The 17,587-nt window shown below is 47.3% G+C and overlaps 1 protein-coding gene across 2 annotated transcripts in view; it reads left to right on the top strand.

Moving 5' to 3' along the window:
* The window catches only part of Atp1a1 (ATPase Na+/K+ transporting subunit alpha 1), a 29,409-nt gene extending 15,204 nt beyond the window's left edge, over positions 1-14,205 (top strand). For both annotated transcript variants that reach the window (XM_076862852.1, XM_076862851.1), the window contains exons 9-23: positions 452-650; positions 963-1,072; positions 3,365-3,499; positions 3,957-4,149; positions 5,420-5,595; positions 6,292-6,428; positions 7,208-7,358; positions 7,903-8,071; positions 8,205-8,359; positions 8,966-9,089; positions 10,182-10,327; positions 10,459-10,589; positions 10,866-10,967; positions 13,157-13,248; positions 13,846-14,205. In XM_076862852.1, the coding sequence (XP_076718967.1) occupies positions 452-650; positions 963-1,072; positions 3,365-3,499; positions 3,957-4,149; positions 5,420-5,595; positions 6,292-6,428; positions 7,208-7,358; positions 7,903-8,071; positions 8,205-8,359; positions 8,966-9,089; positions 10,182-10,327; positions 10,459-10,589; positions 10,866-10,967; positions 13,157-13,248; positions 13,846-13,874 (2,049 nt within the window). In that variant the 3' untranslated portion in view covers positions 13,875-14,205. The remainder of the gene's footprint in view (positions 1-451; positions 651-962; positions 1,073-3,364; positions 3,500-3,956; positions 4,150-5,419; positions 5,596-6,291; positions 6,429-7,207; positions 7,359-7,902; positions 8,072-8,204; positions 8,360-8,965; positions 9,090-10,181; positions 10,328-10,458; positions 10,590-10,865; positions 10,968-13,156; positions 13,249-13,845) is intronic.
* Positions 14,206-17,587: the final 3,382 nt, after the last annotated feature.

The raw sequence follows: 17,587 nt of genomic DNA, 5'->3' as shown, positions 1-17,587 counted from the left end.
TCTTCTAAGGGGTTGCCCGCTTAGGTTTTATTCCTCGTGTTTGTATGTCATTTTTCTGCCGCACCCCGTCATGTAGTAAGCTTTGACAGTGAGAAAGCCTCAGCATGTGTTTATTCAAAACCCAAATATTTACATTGTGTTCCTGAATTATCACATGATCCAGTACAGGGTAATGGAGAAAAGAAGAACTTTGGGATTAGTGGCAGGGTTGGAAGCATACCATGTGGCAAACTTTGGCCATTATTATTTTTCTTAATATACTGCCTTTTTTTTTTTTTTGGTTGGGGGAGGAAGCCCCACATACCTATTACCATTATGTCTTCAGAATTCAGAAGACGGTTGAAAAGAATTTGATTTTCGACAAATGTCTTCCCTGTTAGGGGATGGCAGGTATTTGTGTAGAATTCCAGCCTGGCTCAGTGAAATCATCTTGTTCCTCACGCCACCCTAGGTGTGTCTGACGCTTACTGCCAAACGCATGGCAAGGAAAAACTGCTTAGTGAAGAACCTGGAGGCTGTGGAGACCTTGGGGTCCACATCCACCATCTGCTCTGATAAAACTGGAACTCTGACTCAGAACCGGATGACGGTAGCCCACATGTGGTTTGACAATCAAATCCACGAAGCTGATACAACAGAGAATCAGAGTGGTAAGACCTGCGGCTGCCTTGCACCGGTAGCCACCTGCCAATGTTGAGCTTGCTTTTTTAGCTTTTTGATTTTGTTGTTGTTGCTGTTAGGCACATGACAGTTTTTTTTTTTTTTTTTTTTTTAATCATTTATAAAGAATCAAGGGTGTTTTGGGCATGATAGATCAGTTCATGTACCCTGCACATGCCTGGAAAATGCCTAAAACCTGGTTTCGTTCATTAGGGAGCAAAAGGACTTTACTGGGATGACTTGAGAACGCAGCACTCTAAGTTAATGCGTCATTTTCCTGCTTGTTTTCTTGCCTCTGATAGGTGTCTCTTTCGATAAGACTTCCGCCACCTGGCTCGCTCTGTCCAGGATCGCAGGTCTTTGTAACAGGGCAGTGTTTCAGGCTAACCAGGAAAACCTGCCTATTCTTAAGGTATGCTCAGGAGTTGCGGTTGGCCTGCGGTTGCTTCGGTGGGGGGCTGTGAACACCCCATGGGAACCGCCTCTCAGCAGTCCTGTTGAGAAGCAGCACTCTATCTTTGTGTGTGCCCAGTCACTTCACTGTAGAGGGCTTGAGCTCTCTGTGGGAGGCTTCACTGTAGATAGTCCAGATTGTGTTGCCTGTAGCTCTGAAGGATTTTTAGTGCCCATGGTCCATGTTCTTTGGAAAAAAGGGAAAATATAGTAAAAATCTGACCCAGGTGGGCTGAAAGTCTTTCTTGGTAAAGAACTAATGATCCAGTTTTACTAGTCTTGAGTTCATATGATATCATCTAACCTAGAGGACACTGAGGGCTACTTTAGTGACTTGGATAATTATATTTTCATATTAGGATACACTAGATTCCAGTAAATCCCTTAAGCCATTTATTTTCTTAAAATAGCTCAGCTATTTCTCTTATCTTATTTGTTCTTAGCTTGTTAACTAATGATGCAAAAATAAGATCAAGACAAAAATAAGCTCAGCCTCATGGAATTCTCATGCAGTTTGGAATGACTGAGATTTTACTGTGTTGCCCAAGCAAAGACACAGGGTCAGAAGAATCACGAGGTGCACAGAGTCCTTGAAGAGTTCCGAGTGCTGTGCAAGGCTCCCTGGGCTCCTGTGTCCTCTAGTGCTATCTGTGGTAGTTCTCCATATGAACAGAGTTGCCAAAACAACTGTGGCCTAGCTGTAACTGAACTGGCTTCTATTGTGAAGATAGCACTTGCTTATTCTTTTTTTTTATTTTTATGTGGTGCTGAGGATCGAACCCAGCGCCCCACACATGCCAGGTGAGCGCGCTGCCGCTTGAGCCACATCCCCAACTTGCTTATTCTTTAAAAGACGTTTTCTTGCCGGGCGTGGTTGTGCATACCTGTAATCCAGTGGCTTGGGAGGCTGAGACGGGAGATTTGCAAGTTCAAATCCACCCTCAGCAATTTAGCAAGGGCCTAAGCAACTTAGTGAGACCCTGTCTTAAAAACCAGAAAAGGGTTGGGGATTTGGCTCAGTGATAAAGTGCCCCTGGTTTAATTCCCGGTACCAAAACAAACAAAAAAATAAAAGATTTTCTTGGCATAAATTGATGCTGGTTTAAGAATGATGTTTATTTTGTGCATAAAACTAGAGATGCCTGCTTTTGAGTTTTTCCATACCTCAAAGTGGAAATTTTCAAGACTTGAACATCAAAACTCACAAGAATCAAATCTTCCCTGATTAAAAAAAAAAAAAAAAAAAAAAAACCAGAAAAGTAACAGGAGATATATTCTAAGTATTTGGGGAATTGATCCATGTCATTGGCATTATTACCATTAACTTGTAGAGGGGTCAGCAGTAGCTTCACTCTGCTTAACAACTGACTTTTCTGAAGAATGATCCCTACTTATTTTGTGTTTTTTACCAAACCCAGCCACATTCCTACTATATTTGAAACCATTAATTTGTTCATCTGCATGTGCAGCCTTAAAGTCAGGGTCAGATGTTGCCCTGTGTAAAAGATATTTATAACTAGCGATGTTTACCTGAATAAAAGTTACTTGTAACGAGCGATGTTGTTAGTAAGACAAAATACGAGTGTTTCACCAGTAAGTGTATCACACAGAGCAAGGTATGTGTCTCCTGAGGTGGAGGCTGTAATGAAAGTGCTGGCTGAGTACGTTGCTGTCTGAACTGACAACAGCCTGCAGTTTACAATCTTCGGGTCCAGATAATTTTGCACAGTTGAATTATGTTTAGAATATAAATTCCTTTGCTGTGCCCTTAACATAGTTTGTCCCCAATTCTGAAACCACCCCCTTTCCCACTTTCATTTTTTTTTTTTTTTACAAGTTGTAGGGCAATGAGACACTATAAATGTTTACTTATTTCGTATTTTCAGAATCACAACCAGAAATATGTAATTGGGAATAGCATTGGCTTTGCGACTTTTCAGCAGGCCAGGGAAGTTAAAAATAGGCAAAGCAGGTTGGGAGGGTGTTTTGCTTCTTCAGGGTAGGTGACACCTTCACCCAGCCTGCTGCCAGAAGCTGCTGTGGGTTGGGGAGGGAGGTTGGAGTTGGACTCTATGGGCTGGGTCCCTGGTGGGCTGGGTCCCTGGGTCCTAGTGATGCTGCTTTCTCCTCACCTGTCTGGTCTCACCTGAGAGGATTAGAATATGTCCAGAGTTCTCTTTCACGTTTTCCAGTGATGCCTCAGTGAAGCGAGGCTTTGGCGGGTAATTAACAGGTGATGTTTCCTTCACAGCGGGCAGTTGCGGGAGATGCCTCTGAGTCGGCACTCTTAAAATGCATCGAGCTCTGCTGCGGCTCTGTGAAGGAGATGAGAGATAGATACGCCAAAATCGTCGAGATACCCTTCAACTCCACCAATAAGTACCAGGTCTGGAGATCCAGGGAAGCATGAGTGGGCAAGGGCAGGCTGGGGACAAGACAAGGGAGGAACGTGAGCCCAAAGAGGACATGTATAGAATATTAGTAGGATAAATGTCGTCTCTTCCAAAAGACTTGTTTGTGGGTTGGTGGGGTGGGGTGGGATGGGGAGAGGGATCAGGGCACATGTGACACTCCCCTTGTTCCCTGATGTCCTTCGGGAGAATTTTATGAACATACCCATAAAAAATGACGTGTGTTCTCATAAAAGCTCGTGAATGCACCTACAGTATTAGTTTTCTCTGTAGCATTTAAAAGTTATGTCACGAGACACGAGCTGCTTCAGAGTACAGAAAGGGAATTCTGGGTTCATTTTGTGACGTAGACTAAGTCGGGAGTGAAGCCTATTTTCCTCCTGGATGGCCACGCGCAGCCAACCCTGTTTCCATCTGAATATTCCCCCTCAGTTGTCCATTCATAAGAACCTCAACGCCGGTGAGCCCCGACACCTGTTGGTGATGAAGGGCGCTCCAGAAAGGATCCTGGACCGCTGCAGCTCCATCCTCCTCCACGGCAAGGAGCAGCCCCTGGACGAGGAGCTGAAAGACGCCTTTCAGAACGCCTACCTGGAGCTGGGCGGCCTCGGAGAGCGCGTGCTAGGTAGGCAGCCGAGCGGCCAGAAGCACCTGGGCGGGACCCTGTCCAGTGCTCTAGTCTCAGGCAGTCAAGGTGACCACCTTCACTCGGCCTCAGTTGGCCTTCCTTTGAGTTGTTCTGGGGCCGTCCTCCTCCTTGATTTGCCCCCTCCTGCTTTGAAAACAGTAAGTGCTAGGAGAGAATCGGCGCAGTGGGCCGTGGGAAGGGGAATCCTGATGGTTTGCCTCTGGCTTGTGGGCTCATGTTGGTCAGTTCTATTAAGGACAGGGGAGGGAATTTTATTATCTCACCTTTGTTGCGATGGCCATGGTCTGCAAGTTTAATGAAGTTAATTAATTCTCAGTGCACCTGGGGCGAAGCCTTTCCCGACTGCAGAGGGATAGTTGTGCTGCTCCAGGGGAGCTGGTGCACCCGCTCGGAACCTAGCAATTTCTGGTCGGGCGAGGCTGCTTCCTGTCCTCTCTATCCTGACAGCTACAGGGGCTTTGAAGTTCATTATGTAGTTCTCCGTATTCTCCTCAGCATGGCTAACTTGCAACCAATTAGTTGGTCTCCTTCTCTGGTTCATACCCTTTGCTGCTGTCCAACCCAAAGATCGCCGTCTTCTCTTAAGTCACTGTGCTTCTCCGCCTTTACCACCCCCGAAGTAGCATCGGCCTCTCTCCTTGAGTCCAAATTGCCACCTTTTATCTCCTTGAAAGACCCTTGTGACCGTCCTACAGCATTCAAAGGAAGGTCCAGAACATCTTGTCTCTTGTAGCATCATCATATGATAATATGAGTAATAAACCCCTTGGCAGAACATCTGATCTGCATTTAATCTCTAAGCAGCTAGTATGAGTTGCTGCTTTGGTGCTCAGTAATAATATTTTAGATAAATGAACAAGTGAGCAGATCTGTGACCCCCACAGGAAGTAGCTGAGATGGAGAATTAAATATTTTTTTTGCCAAATCTAAACATCTTACTGTCAGTGGCAGCTCTAGAACCCTGGTAGGCTGGTGCTCAAAATTCGTGTTAGCAATTCAGTCTTTTCTACACTAAACAGATCTTTTTTCTTGATAATGCTTGGTAATGGAGTCTGTCTTTTTGGGTGTTTTTTCTTTTTTCAACAATTCTGTATTCTTCTTCTTGTTAAATAAAATCTTTCCTCTGTTATAAAACTGAGACCATGAAGAAACATTCCAAACTAAACATGCAGCAGGGGACGGGCCCCGTGCAGTGGTCCTTCCTACAGTGCTTGAGGTCCTCATGGGCTCCCTGCCTTCCTTGCAGGTTTCTGCCACCTCCTTCTGCCGGATGAGCAGTTTCCTGAAGGCTTCCAGTTCGACACTGATGAAGTGAACTTCCCTGTGGATAACCTCTGCTTTGTTGGGCTCATCTCCATGATTGACCCTCCACGAGCTGCTGTTCCTGATGCCGTGGGCAAATGTCGAAGTGCTGGAATTAAGGTAGCGCCAGCCCCCCCTTCCTTGGCCTCGTCTCTCCGGGCTTCAGGATGCCCTCCTTTGTGACTGTCACCTCAGGGGCAAGCCGTTGCTTCTCCCACCTGGAGCATTCATTATAAAATGTTGGTGTAAACATACAGATGAGCCATTAAAGGGGAGACCTGCTTTTAGATAAAAGTAAGCAAAGTAAAAAGCAAAAGATGTGGAGCTTTAAATCTGGAAATATTCGAATTGCTCTACATCAATATTCTAAGCATTATCATCACATCAAAAAGAATGACAGTTTTGAGTCCTTGTTACATGTTATTCTCTCTCAAAATTGGGCCAGTTCAAGAATGCCAGCTAGCAATGCAGAGCACTTTTACCAGCATCTGATTTTTTTTTTTTATCTTTTTCTTGCTGGGTTTGGTTAGTTTGCGTTATTTTTATGTGACTGTATAAAAGGAAAATTAGGTACTGAGTATGCATTGTGATGTGATCATGTACCGAGATAAAATCTGGGCATGGCTTTTTGTTTTCTTTCTGTGAATATAGTGTTTCAGCAAGTTGATGTTTATCAGCTTTATGTTTGCATTCTTTCCCTTTTGGCATTCCAGGCTAGATCATCCTAATTTCCTCTTGCCTACCTACATATAAAACTTTTTTAAGGGCATCTGCTTGGCAGCCACATTCAGTCAATTATCCCATCTGTTATCACAGGTCATCATGGTCACAGGCGACCATCCAATCACAGCCAAAGCCATTGCCAAAGGCGTGGGCATCATCTCGGAAGGCAATGAGACTGTGGAAGACATCGCTGCCCGCCTCAACATCCCAGTGAACCAGGTGAACCCCAGGTAAGGAGGGAAGCTTGGTTCTGTAATGGTTTGCCTCTGGGTTGTCCCTGGGTAGGGAACCCACCTGCACTGCCAGAGAGCTCATCTCAGTTGCCAACACTGGGATGCTGCTTTCTGTTCTGAGTGCTGTTTTTTTTTAGTGACATTGAGATAGGGATGATTCCCACTTGGAAGCTGAAGCTTAGAAAGGTTCATAGCACCTCAGAACTGTTGAAGTCCTCCAGTAAATCCCTACAGTCCCAATTTTGTGCTGTTAACCACTGAGCTATACTGTCTAACACTTAGTACCTTGTCAATCTCCAGATTCATACTAACACAATAAAATGAGAACCAGGTAATGCAGGACAAAGAGGTTGGGGGGGGGGATAGTTGGTAACAAAGTAAAATAGATAACGGGGACAAATGAGTTTTGTTTTGTTAAGGTTTAAGGCCTCCTCACTCAGTTTGGCTATTAGGGTAAGCTTTGGGTCTTTTATCAGCTCTTCCACTTTCTGAAACTTGGCCATTTTATTTCAATGTGTGTCTGATAAAGATGAGGGAAAGGAAGATAGTAGGCAGTCCCCCCAACCCCAACTAGTGGTTGTGAGACTTGAACGTGATAATATATATGAAAATGTCCTGTAGACTGTAAAGTTCTGCACAAGAAGTAGCTCCTAGATGACGTTCTGTGCGTGTAGTGTTCTGCATAGTTTAACAACATCCTCTCTGGAGGTGATGGGTATCGAGCTGGTAAAGTGATGGATGACCTTTTTTTTATTTCTTTCTGCTCCTGATTTTAGAGATGCCAAGGCCTGTGTAGTGCATGGCAGTGATTTGAAGGACATGACAGCCGAGCAGCTGGATGACATTTTGAAGTACCACACTGAGATTGTGTTTGCCAGGACCTCCCCTCAGCAGAAGCTTATCATTGTGGAAGGCTGCCAGAGACAGGTCAGTGGGCTGCATCAGGCACGCACCCTTAGACTGATGCAGGCAACGTTAGTGAGCGGAGTTCCAGTAAGAACTAAGCCACGGTCGGGGGAGCCTGCCCGCTTGGCCAGACTGACGGTATTCATTGCCTCTCAGGAGTTCCCAGATAAGGGATGGGGGCGTATATGAACTGTTAAGCCGTGACAGAAGGACTTGCCAGTACAGGTCCCCACTGTGGCTAAAAACCTGATCCTCAGTGGCATCATCTGCATTAGCAGTATGAAGTCTTAGAAACTTAGTATACATGGAAATGGCTTGGAGACTCTGGCCTCCAACCTCCAATAGGAATGAGACTTCCAAGAGTTCCATTCACCAAAGCCATTCCTAGGTAGCCCTAGTTAACACAGGGAGAATAGTTTATGGTCATTTCTCCCTTCCGTCATGTGGTCTGTCCAGTCTCAGTGGGAGGGGAGCAGTGGCTGTAATCGTGCCGCGTGCATCACCCTCGTTCCATCCCTGGAACTGGTAAGTTTTATTAACCCATCTCCCTTCTTGTTCTGGGTAGGGGGCTATTGTGGCCGTCACTGGTGATGGCGTTAATGACTCTCCAGCTCTGAAGAAAGCAGACATTGGGGTTGCTATGGGGATCGCCGGTTCAGATGTGTCTAAGCAAGCTGCTGACATGATTCTTTTGGATGACAACTTTGCCTCAATTGTGACTGGAGTAGAGGAAGGTGAGTTATTGTGCTTGAGGATATTCACCATCTAGATACTGCAGTTGGCATCCGTGTCTGCACTTGGTGGATATGTTCAGTTTCTAGTCTGCCTGTCTCTTTACACCAGACAGTAAAAGTCTTGCTTTCCTAGGTCGTCTGATCTTTGACAACTTGAAGAAATCCATTGCTTATACCCTAACCAGTAACATTCCGGAAATCACCCCCTTCCTGATATTTATTATTGCAAACATTCCACTCCCACTGGGGACCGTCACCATCCTCTGCATTGACTTGGGCACTGACATGGTAAGTGAATGTCACAGCCACACATCAGGTAGTAATAACATCTCCTCCAACACCAGCAGGAACATTCACTCCTTGTTACTGGGACCCACAAGGCTGATGTTGGGAAAAGAGTTCTTAGGAGCTGTAGCCAGTGTGTGTCCCAACCTCAGCTTCAAAGAATGAGTATGAGCATTTTCCAGTCTACACTCACTTATCAGATAGGAATCTTCCCTTTTATGTGGTTTGGCCTTTTTTAAAAAAAAAAAAAAAAAAAAAAGCGTGATCTATAATATTATTTCATGAGATTAAAAAAAAATTTTTTGCACACCTGTAATCCCAGTGGCTCAGGAGGCTGAGGCAGGAGGATCGCAAGTTCAAAGCCAGCCTCAGCAATGACAAGGTGCTAAACAACTCAGTAAGACCCTGTCTCTAAAGTCAAATACAAAGTAGGGATGGGAATGTGGCTCAGTAGTCAAGTGCCCCGAGTTCAATCCCTGGTACCAAAAATAAATAAATAAATAAATAAATAAGATTTTTTAAAAGGGAGAGTAAGAATTTTATAAAAAGAGGCTCATAATACATCTTCCCTGTTTTTCATAACTGTGAGTCCTTTCTCCCCTCCTGCAGGTTCCTGCCATCTCCCTGGCATATGAGCAAGCTGAGAGTGACATCATGAAGAGGCAGCCCAGAAATCCCAAAACTGACAAACTTGTGAATGAGCGGCTGATTAGCATGGCCTACGGACAGATTGGTGAGCCACAGCACTGAGCAGGAAGCTGGCACATTGAAAGGATGTGTAGTGGCATGTCTGCCTCAGATCAGGATGGATTTCTGAGACTTCAAATCCAGTATGAGCCACATAATATAGGGTTTAGACTGGAGTTCTTAAACATTTTCTTCCATGTGAAGAGAAATAGAAGTCTCTGGCTGCCTGCCCGGTGACTTTTGTGGAGACTATGATTCTTTAGCCCAAGCACCCTGTAATTGGGCTTGGTTTTGCCTGAGAACCAAGGAGGTGCTTCCTCACTGAGCCCTGCAGAACACCAGGTTCTGCTAAGGAACGGTGCGTCTCATTGACTCAAGGTCACCTTCCCTGGGGATGCACACTTAACTGTCACTGATTTGGATAGAGGGTAAAGAACTTTAGAAATGTATGCATTTAACAGTGTGACCAAGTGACAAGTGGTCTAGGTGGCATGCCTTTCATTTCTAAATCCTTTGTTTGGTTTCCTTCAGGGGAACCTGATGAAGATACCCTGAGCGTCTTGTTCTAGATTAGTGGGTGGCCTTGCTGTGAAAACTAAGGTGAAGTAGAACAGATTAGCAGCTTATGCAAATTATGACAAAAACTCATTAGACAGTGGCTGGCAGTAGAGCAATTGGATATGGATAGCATCCCGGGTCGAGCTCCAGGACAACTTAATTTTGAGAGGAAGACGGCCACGTCTCTGGATGCATAGCATGAGACCTATCCTGAGGAACTCGGGGTGTGAAGTGGAAAAGAAGTCATTGCTTTTCAGATTAAAAAGGGGGAACTAGATTTCCCCTTGGAGTCATGCCCATATACAAGAAGATGATCAAGGAAGGGAAATGGCAGTTGTAAAAGCAAGGCCCATCAATTAATTTTTTATACTCTAAAAGCAGAGAGGGCTTTATTTAGGTCAGTGCACCCTGCGGTCCTCAAGTCCATCACTCCTAGGGCCCACACGTGACCGGGCATCTCTCCTGTGCCTTCATCATCCAGCCATGAGGACCCGCTTTGTGCTCCCTCAGGCAGCCACCATGATCAGATGCAGGCTGTGGAGATGAACTTCTTGTTGAAAGGTGGTTTTCCCCACTCCAGGTATGATCCAGGCCCTGGGGGGCTTCTTCACTTACTTTGTGATTCTGGCTGAGAATGGCTTCCTCCCGATTCACCTGCTGGGCATCCGAGTGGACTGGGATGACCGCTGGATCAATGATGTGGAAGACAGCTATGGGCAACAGTGGGTGAGTGAGGGCCGCTTACCTGACCAGCATAGTAGCCTGGTAGCTCGTCGAGCCCTGAAGGACTGTGGCCACACCGCCACCAGCCGTGTTGTTGAAGCACCAAGGCTTACGCTTTGGCCTTTGCGTTTCAGACCTATGAGCAGAGGAAAATCGTGGAGTTCACCTGCCACACAGCCTTCTTCGTCAGTATTGTGGTGGTGCAGTGGGCCGACCTGGTCATCTGTAAGACCCGGAGGAATTCTGTGTTCCAGCAGGGGATGAAGTGAGTAGCAAAGGGCACATCACGGGCTCTGGCGGCTTTTCATTCAGCCCTCTGCAAAAAGTCCAGCATTTGGCACATAATGGGCCAAATTTCTGGAATCTCTAGCCTTTTGGAGCAAATTTAAGAAGCAAAATGGAATTTTCTAGTTGTTCTCCTTTGGCCTCTGTGTGCTAATTACGTAGGTAGACATGGATCTGCCGTTCAGTGCGTGGCATTGAAGATAAACCTTTTTGTTCACATCTTTTAAGCTTTTCTTTTTCTCCCCTTGAATTTTAGGAACAAGATCTTGATATTTGGCCTCTTTGAAGAGACAGCCCTCGCTGCTTTCCTTTCCTACTGCCCTGGAATGGGTGTCGCCCTGAGGATGTATCCCCTCAAGTAAGTAGAGCCTCTCACATTCCAAAAAGTGTAGAAATAGCATGTGTGATGTGCGTGGCACCTCTTCAGAATTTTTGGGTGGTGTGTATGAGAATTCCTATGGATTGAAAAGTTAGGAAAGCTTGACTGAGCAGTAAATCGGGCTAGCAAATCCAGACTTGCATGGCTGCAGCTGGTGCCCGGGATTTGGCCCAGTGTGAGAATAGGCAGGCTCCAGTTCCTTTCAGTTGCTCAATAGCTAACCGTTAGGCCCTCAGGTCCCTTACAACTATAGTCCAGCTGTCTTTGGAGACCACCCGGAGCTGTCCTGGAGTTTAGGGACCCAGGCCCAAATCTATCATAGTAGATCTGATGAGAGCCATCAGTCTGACTCCATGTCTTTGGTCAGAACCAGGCTGGCCTTAAAACACAGTGAATGATTTTGCACTTCTGTTTAAACTTAAATTTTCACATTCAGTGTTGACCATCATCTCTGGTAGCTGTTTGAAACCGAGTGTGTTTGGTGATGTTCCGTAACCGGTTAAGGTGAAGCAGCTATGACTTGATTAGAATATGTTAAGCCGCAGAATTGGGCACCCAGAAGAGCCTTTGAGGAAGCTTTTGGTTTAAAGCATCAGTGTCTAGGAATTCCCACTCCCCCGGTCCTTGCTCAGATTCGACTGGACCCTCTCTGAGCTGGCCTATTGCCAGCACTACCATTCACCAGTCTCATCCTTACACTCGTCAAAAACCACTGGCTTCATTCGCTGTTGTGTATGTGCAAGCATCTATCTATGGTGCGAGGTGAGGCTGGCATCCAGGGTCTCTCTTACCATCCCAAACTGTTCTTTAGCCTTACCTTGCACCCCTGCAAGCCTATGGGAGGTGAGTTCAATATTCCCCTGTCCTCCGCCTGTGGGTTTGGTAAGGTCCCTCCCTTCTGTTCCCCATCAATCCTGATGGGCGGATTTCCTTGGAGCTTGTCTCTGAGTGATCTTGTCCTCTTTCTCCTGGACAGTGGCATCCTTTCTTTGGCATTACTTGTCATTTCTGTTCCCCGGTAGATAATAATCTTGAAGGCATGGCCCCTAGTGTCCTTTTTGTCTTTGTTTCCCCAATGCCCTGAACAGAATTGGTGCACAGAGAGGCGAGACATGTCTCAGTTGAATTCTGTCAGCTTGAGCCAGTTTTTATCAGGAGAAGGCCAGAGAAGGTCACCAAGCTTTCTAAAAGGCTGAAATGGAAAATCACACTAAAAAGACAGTCATGCGTCAGGACATTGCCATTTTCTGGGCCTTCAACCCCTTGTGACCACTAGAGAACTTGTTCTTTTTTTTGGACCTTTATTTATTTCTATGTGGTGCTGAGGATCGAGCCCACTGCCTCACACATGCTAGGCAAGCGCTCTGCCACCGAGCCACAACCCCAGCCTGGAGAACTTGTTCTTGACGGGCTCTATCCAGTTGTGGAAGGTGGTTTGGTTCTTCTGGTAGTTGAGTCAAGTGTGATCACCTTTTCCCTGCTGTGGAAGACACACAGGAAGAGGAGGTGACTTCCAAGGCTCCGCCAGAGCCAGCCTCCTCACATGGGAGCTGGTTGTCAAGAGAGCAAGTGGAGGCTGCCCGGAGCCTGTCTCCAGCCTGGGGACCATGTGGCAGCAGCCTCCAGGGCCCTTGAAGGCCTTTGTCATCTGTTAGAGCTCAACCTTTTTTTTTTTTTTTTTTTGATTCCCAGGTCTAGGACTCAGAACACACAGCTGGCTGTCCCAAATCTCATTGTCAAGAGACCAAGTTTAGGGGATGAATAAACGGGTTTTGATCCACCGTGGCAGTTCTTTGTCTTCAGATGTTAAGACTTGAAACAAATGTGTTCAGAACCCTCTTAAGCTCTTTAGATAGAAAAAAGAAGAAAGAAAATGTCCACTTGCTCCAGGTTGTTAACAGAAAGTGTACTTGACTCACCTGGGAAACCAGTTCTTGGCTTCCTTTAGGAAGCCCGCGGGCCGGCTTCTGCATCTCCGGGCCCTGGGCACATGCAGCAGTAGTCTGCTCCTGAGGAGTTTCATTTGCTCTGTGATGACTCAGGACTTACCCGTGACCGTTCTTCGCTGATGGCTGCCTCATCACAGTGGTGGCGTGCGGTCTCTGTTCCTTTGAATTGACCGTGTTTGTGTGTGTGTCTAACTGGAACCTGGTTCTCTCTACTTCCAGGCCTACCTGGTGGTTCTGTGCCTTCCCCTACTCCCTTCTCATCTTCGTGTATGATGAAGTCAGGAAGCTCATCATCCGGCGACGCCCTGGCGGTAATTGGGGCATTTTCACTTTGGTTGGAAGGGGAGGGTGCTGTCCTGTGGGGGGGGTCTCTGGTTTTCATCCTGATGGCTGAGGCCGTTACCCCAGCACACTGAGCTGAATGCAGTCACGTCTTCAGTCCCTGCATCTCCTTCGGCTTTGATTGCATTTTAGATTTTTCAAATATAATGTAGAGAATACTTGCCAAAAGCCCAGACAGCCTTTCCAGATGACAGTATTCCTCAAGAATTCAGTAAGTACACTTAGCCAGACATGGTGGTGCCTACGTGTAATCCCAGCTGCCTGGGAGGCTGAGGCAGGAAGATCAAATTCAAGGCCAGTCTCAGCAACTTAGGGACAATCTGTCCTAAAATTGAAAAAGGTCTAGGGATGTAGCCTAGTGGTAAAGTACCCTGGGTTCAATCCCAAGTACTTGCAATAAATAAATATGTAGATAACACACACATAGATACATACAGTTGAGGTTCTGTGTTGAATTGGGGTTGTAACCTCACCCTGCCTCCGTTGTTCTCGGGTCGATTCTCATGGGATTTCTCTTGGAAATGCTGGAGCGAGGACTCACTTTAGTATCTTTTTCTCTGTCGCAGGCTGGGTGGAGAAGGAAACCTACTATTAGTCCCCTGTCCTGCACGCCGTGGAGCATCATGCCACACACTCTGCATCCATCACCCACCCCCTCTCTGTGTACTTCAGTCTTGGAACTCGGAACTCTACCCTGGTAGGAAAGCACCGAAGCATGTGGGGGAAGCCAGACGTCCTGGAATGAAGCATGTAGCTATACTGGGGGGTGGGGGGAGGGCTGCCTGAAAAACATCCATCTACAGAATGACATCGGGGAAGGTTTTTACGTGCCTTTTTTGTTTTTGTAAAAAAGGAAAACCTGGAAAGACTGAAAGAATACATTTTATATCTGGATTTTTACAAATAAAGATGGCTATTATAATGGACTTTGTCTTGTGTCCTTGTCACTTCTTGTGTGTGTGTATGTGGGATCATCTGCGGTTCTCTGTGTGGGTCCCCAGGCCGGCAGCTTCCCCCGGGGCTTGTTAGGAAGGCCAGCCACACACACGGAGGCCGATCAGCAGTGTGTTTAATGTGCTCTCCAGGTGCCTGGTTCCCGCTCAGGTTTGAGAAGCAGGGTTAGGAGAAAACCCTGTGCCCCTGCTTATTGGGAGTAGGTGAGGCTCCCTGACCTATTTTTCTGGGTGCTGCATCGGGTGCTGTGCTGTGACTCCACCTGCTGCCTGGGCATCTGGCCCCTTGACAGGAAACTCTTCATCTGAGGGACTTCCAGACGCACAGCCTTAGCTCGGGCCTTCATGTGCGGGCCCCTCAGGCCTTCCCACTGGCTCTCTGAAGACCACCGCGGCCTCCAGTGCCCCAGACTCAGGTTTGCCTGAGGCAGGAATCTGCACGCACTAAGTCAGGCCTGGGTGCTCATCCGGTGTTTCTCTCCATCCGACTCATTCTGAAGTTGGCACCAGCAGAACCATTTCAAGGACTGGTAACAGCCGAGCACTTCCGCTGGCGGTCATCGCCGATTTGTCCCCTTTGAGCAAGGAGCAAGTACAACAAGGAGTACTCTCACCTCGGGCACCGAACGGTGATCATCACCCGCCAGAAGATCATCGTATTTTTTTCTTCTGAAAAGTTTGATTCATATCTTAGGCTTCTGTGATGCTCTGACGGAAGGAAGGGGAGGAAGGAGGGTGACCCCACACACACTGCTGCTGCTGCCACTCCGGCGGCATGACCTGGAAGGGCAGGACCGTCCCTTCATCTGGGACACCTCAGTGCTTGCAGGCAAGGCATCCTTAATGAGCCGTGGTCCAGGCCAACATGAGGACCCTTAAAGACCTCGGGATTAGAAGGCTGGAGACCAACGGTGATTAGGTCTTCCTTGAGGTCATCTTGCACTGCAGGGACTCAGCTGTGATGGCAGGAGAGAGGCCACTCTGTGTGCCCAGACTGACACTGGTCTTCTCAGGCTTGTCCCCTCCCCAGGCCCCATATGTCCTTTTTTTCTGCCCTTTTCTATTTGACAAAAAAAAAAAAAAAAAAAAAAAAAACCTTCACTAATCTACTCGAGGGATGTTTGAGGGATGTTTGGGAAGATTTGTGTGTGTGTGTGTGTGTGTGTGTGGTTGTTACTATTTTTATTTTAATACTAGGATTGAACCCAGAGGTACTTTACCACTGAGCTGCACCCCCCCAGCCCTTTTCATTTTTTTTTATTTTGAGACAGGGTCTCACTAAGTTGCCCAGGCTGGCCCTGAACTTGTGATCCTTCTGCCTCAGCCTCCAGAGTCACCGGGATTCCAGGTGTCTGCCACCGTGCCCAACTCCCACTCACCTTCTGGATAGCATTTAGTTAGGTCTTTCCTCTTGGGGAAACACTCAGTGGACCCTAGTGTTTGAATAAACTTGCTGTGGCACTACACCCCTGTTTCTGTTCCCAAATGGACTGTGAGTTCCATAATGACACAGACCAGATTGTACCCTCCCCAACATCAAGCACATTCAGTGTTTGCGGAGTGAATGAATGTTTATTCCCAGAATTTTTTTTTTTTTCTTTTTTCCTTTTTTGGATGTTACCCAAGCAGCCATAATTTTAACATTGTCCTCTCACCTGGAGTCTGTTTCTTGGCTCAGAGCTGACACTTCACCCAAGGGAAATCCGGGCCCAGGCTTGCCACCAACCAGGCTGTTCGTTAGGGCCTCTCCTCCTCTCTCCAGGCTGAATGAATCATGCATGGAACTGGCTATGATGGCGTTGAGTGGGGACCGTGGCAAACAAAGGTCTTCAGTAAAAAGATGAGCTCAAAAAGAGACATGGGGACACCCAGGGGACACTCATCCCTGGACTTGCCCGGGCTCTAGAGCTTTTTAGTCCTTGTCCTGGGCCTCAAGTGACCTCACAGGAAAACCCTCCTTAGGCCCAGCTAATGTGGAATCCGCCATGAAGAGTGCTGACGAGTCCCCTACACCCAATTCTAACCGTCTCTCGGCTTTGAAATCATTCACAGCCTTTCCCCCTCTAACCTAGAGGGTCTGTGAGGTCCGAGAACCTGACTGCTCATTTCCATTTCTTCCCTAATGCCCAGGTCAGGTCATAACTCAGAAAACTCTTTAAGACAGTGGCCCAAGCTCTGTACTCAAAGAGAAGGGCCAAGGGCCAAAGAGCTTTGTCCATGCACCATGTGGTCAGAGGTGAAGGCAAGGTTGAGACCGACGGACCCACATGTGACATGTCCCGCCGAGACTGTGTGCCACCTCTGAGGCAAACCCGCTGGGCAGGCGTTGAGAGTGGTCTCCACTGTGGTTCCGGAAGCCTCACCCAGATTTTCAGGTGGGCAACGTGGGCACATCACTTACCTCTCCAAAGCCTCTCTGTCTACAAATTGGAGAGGGCCCCAGCCTCCCTCATGAGGCTGCCATGGAGTTTAAATGAAATAAAACGTGGAAAGGGCCTGGCACAGTGCCCGATCCTCTGTAAAGTTTCAGAAAACATTTCCCCACCCCCACACACATCTCCACTGTGACTGTACTCCAGGAGTCCCCTGAAGATAAACCCAGGCGGGGAGTTTGATTTCCCACGTAATGAAACTACCTACATAACTGTACAGTGATTGTCACGTGCCAAGCAATGTCTTGCATTATAACCATTTTGTAAGTGAGAAAACTGAGGCTCAGAGAAGCAAAGTAACTTGGCAGAAGTCCCACAGCTCATAAGTGGCAGAGGTGGGCAAGTCCGCCTCCAACCCAGTCAGATGTGGAGTCCAGGATCCTAACGCTTTGTACCTGGCACCTGTGCCTGCTAGGGAAGTGGACTGTGGTGCAAAGAGCTACAGCAAGGGCCAAGAATCTGGGAAGGGCAGCATTTTTATGAAAGTACAAAGAACAGGGAAGGTTAGAGTTGGTGTTCCAACATAAGATCATGGAAACTTTCTTGGAAATTAAACCCACGTTGTTGAACAGTTACTCAAATGAATTTGCCCCCAGGAGCTGCCGGGTGATCAAGCTGCGACTTGTGCAATGGGAAAGCAAGAAGGCGGTGGCGCTAATCCTGCCTCTCCCATTGGGCTAAGGGCCACCTGCTTCCCAGGCTGTGGCCCCCTCGGGACAGGGCTTCCAGCTGAAGGGTGGCAGGTCCCTCGCGTCCCACCGGCTGCAGAAACGCCCCTCTGCGTTAATGATTGCTTTCCAGGACTCAGAGGCCTTAACACTGTCTTTCCCGGACCCTGCTGTCTGTAAAAAGCAGGGTCCCTTCCCTTCGGCTCCCTGCTCTTCCCTCCTTTTCTCTTCCTTTCCCTTCCCTTCCCTCACCCA

The sequence above is a fragment of the Callospermophilus lateralis genome, chromosome 7 (genome assembly GCF_048772815.1).
Source record: "Callospermophilus lateralis isolate mCalLat2 chromosome 7, mCalLat2.hap1, whole genome shotgun sequence".
Classification (NCBI taxonomy): domain Eukaryota; kingdom Metazoa; phylum Chordata; class Mammalia; order Rodentia; family Sciuridae; genus Callospermophilus; species Callospermophilus lateralis.
Note: the sequence above shows the minus strand (reverse complement) of the source record. Positions and strands in the feature narration are given on the sequence as shown.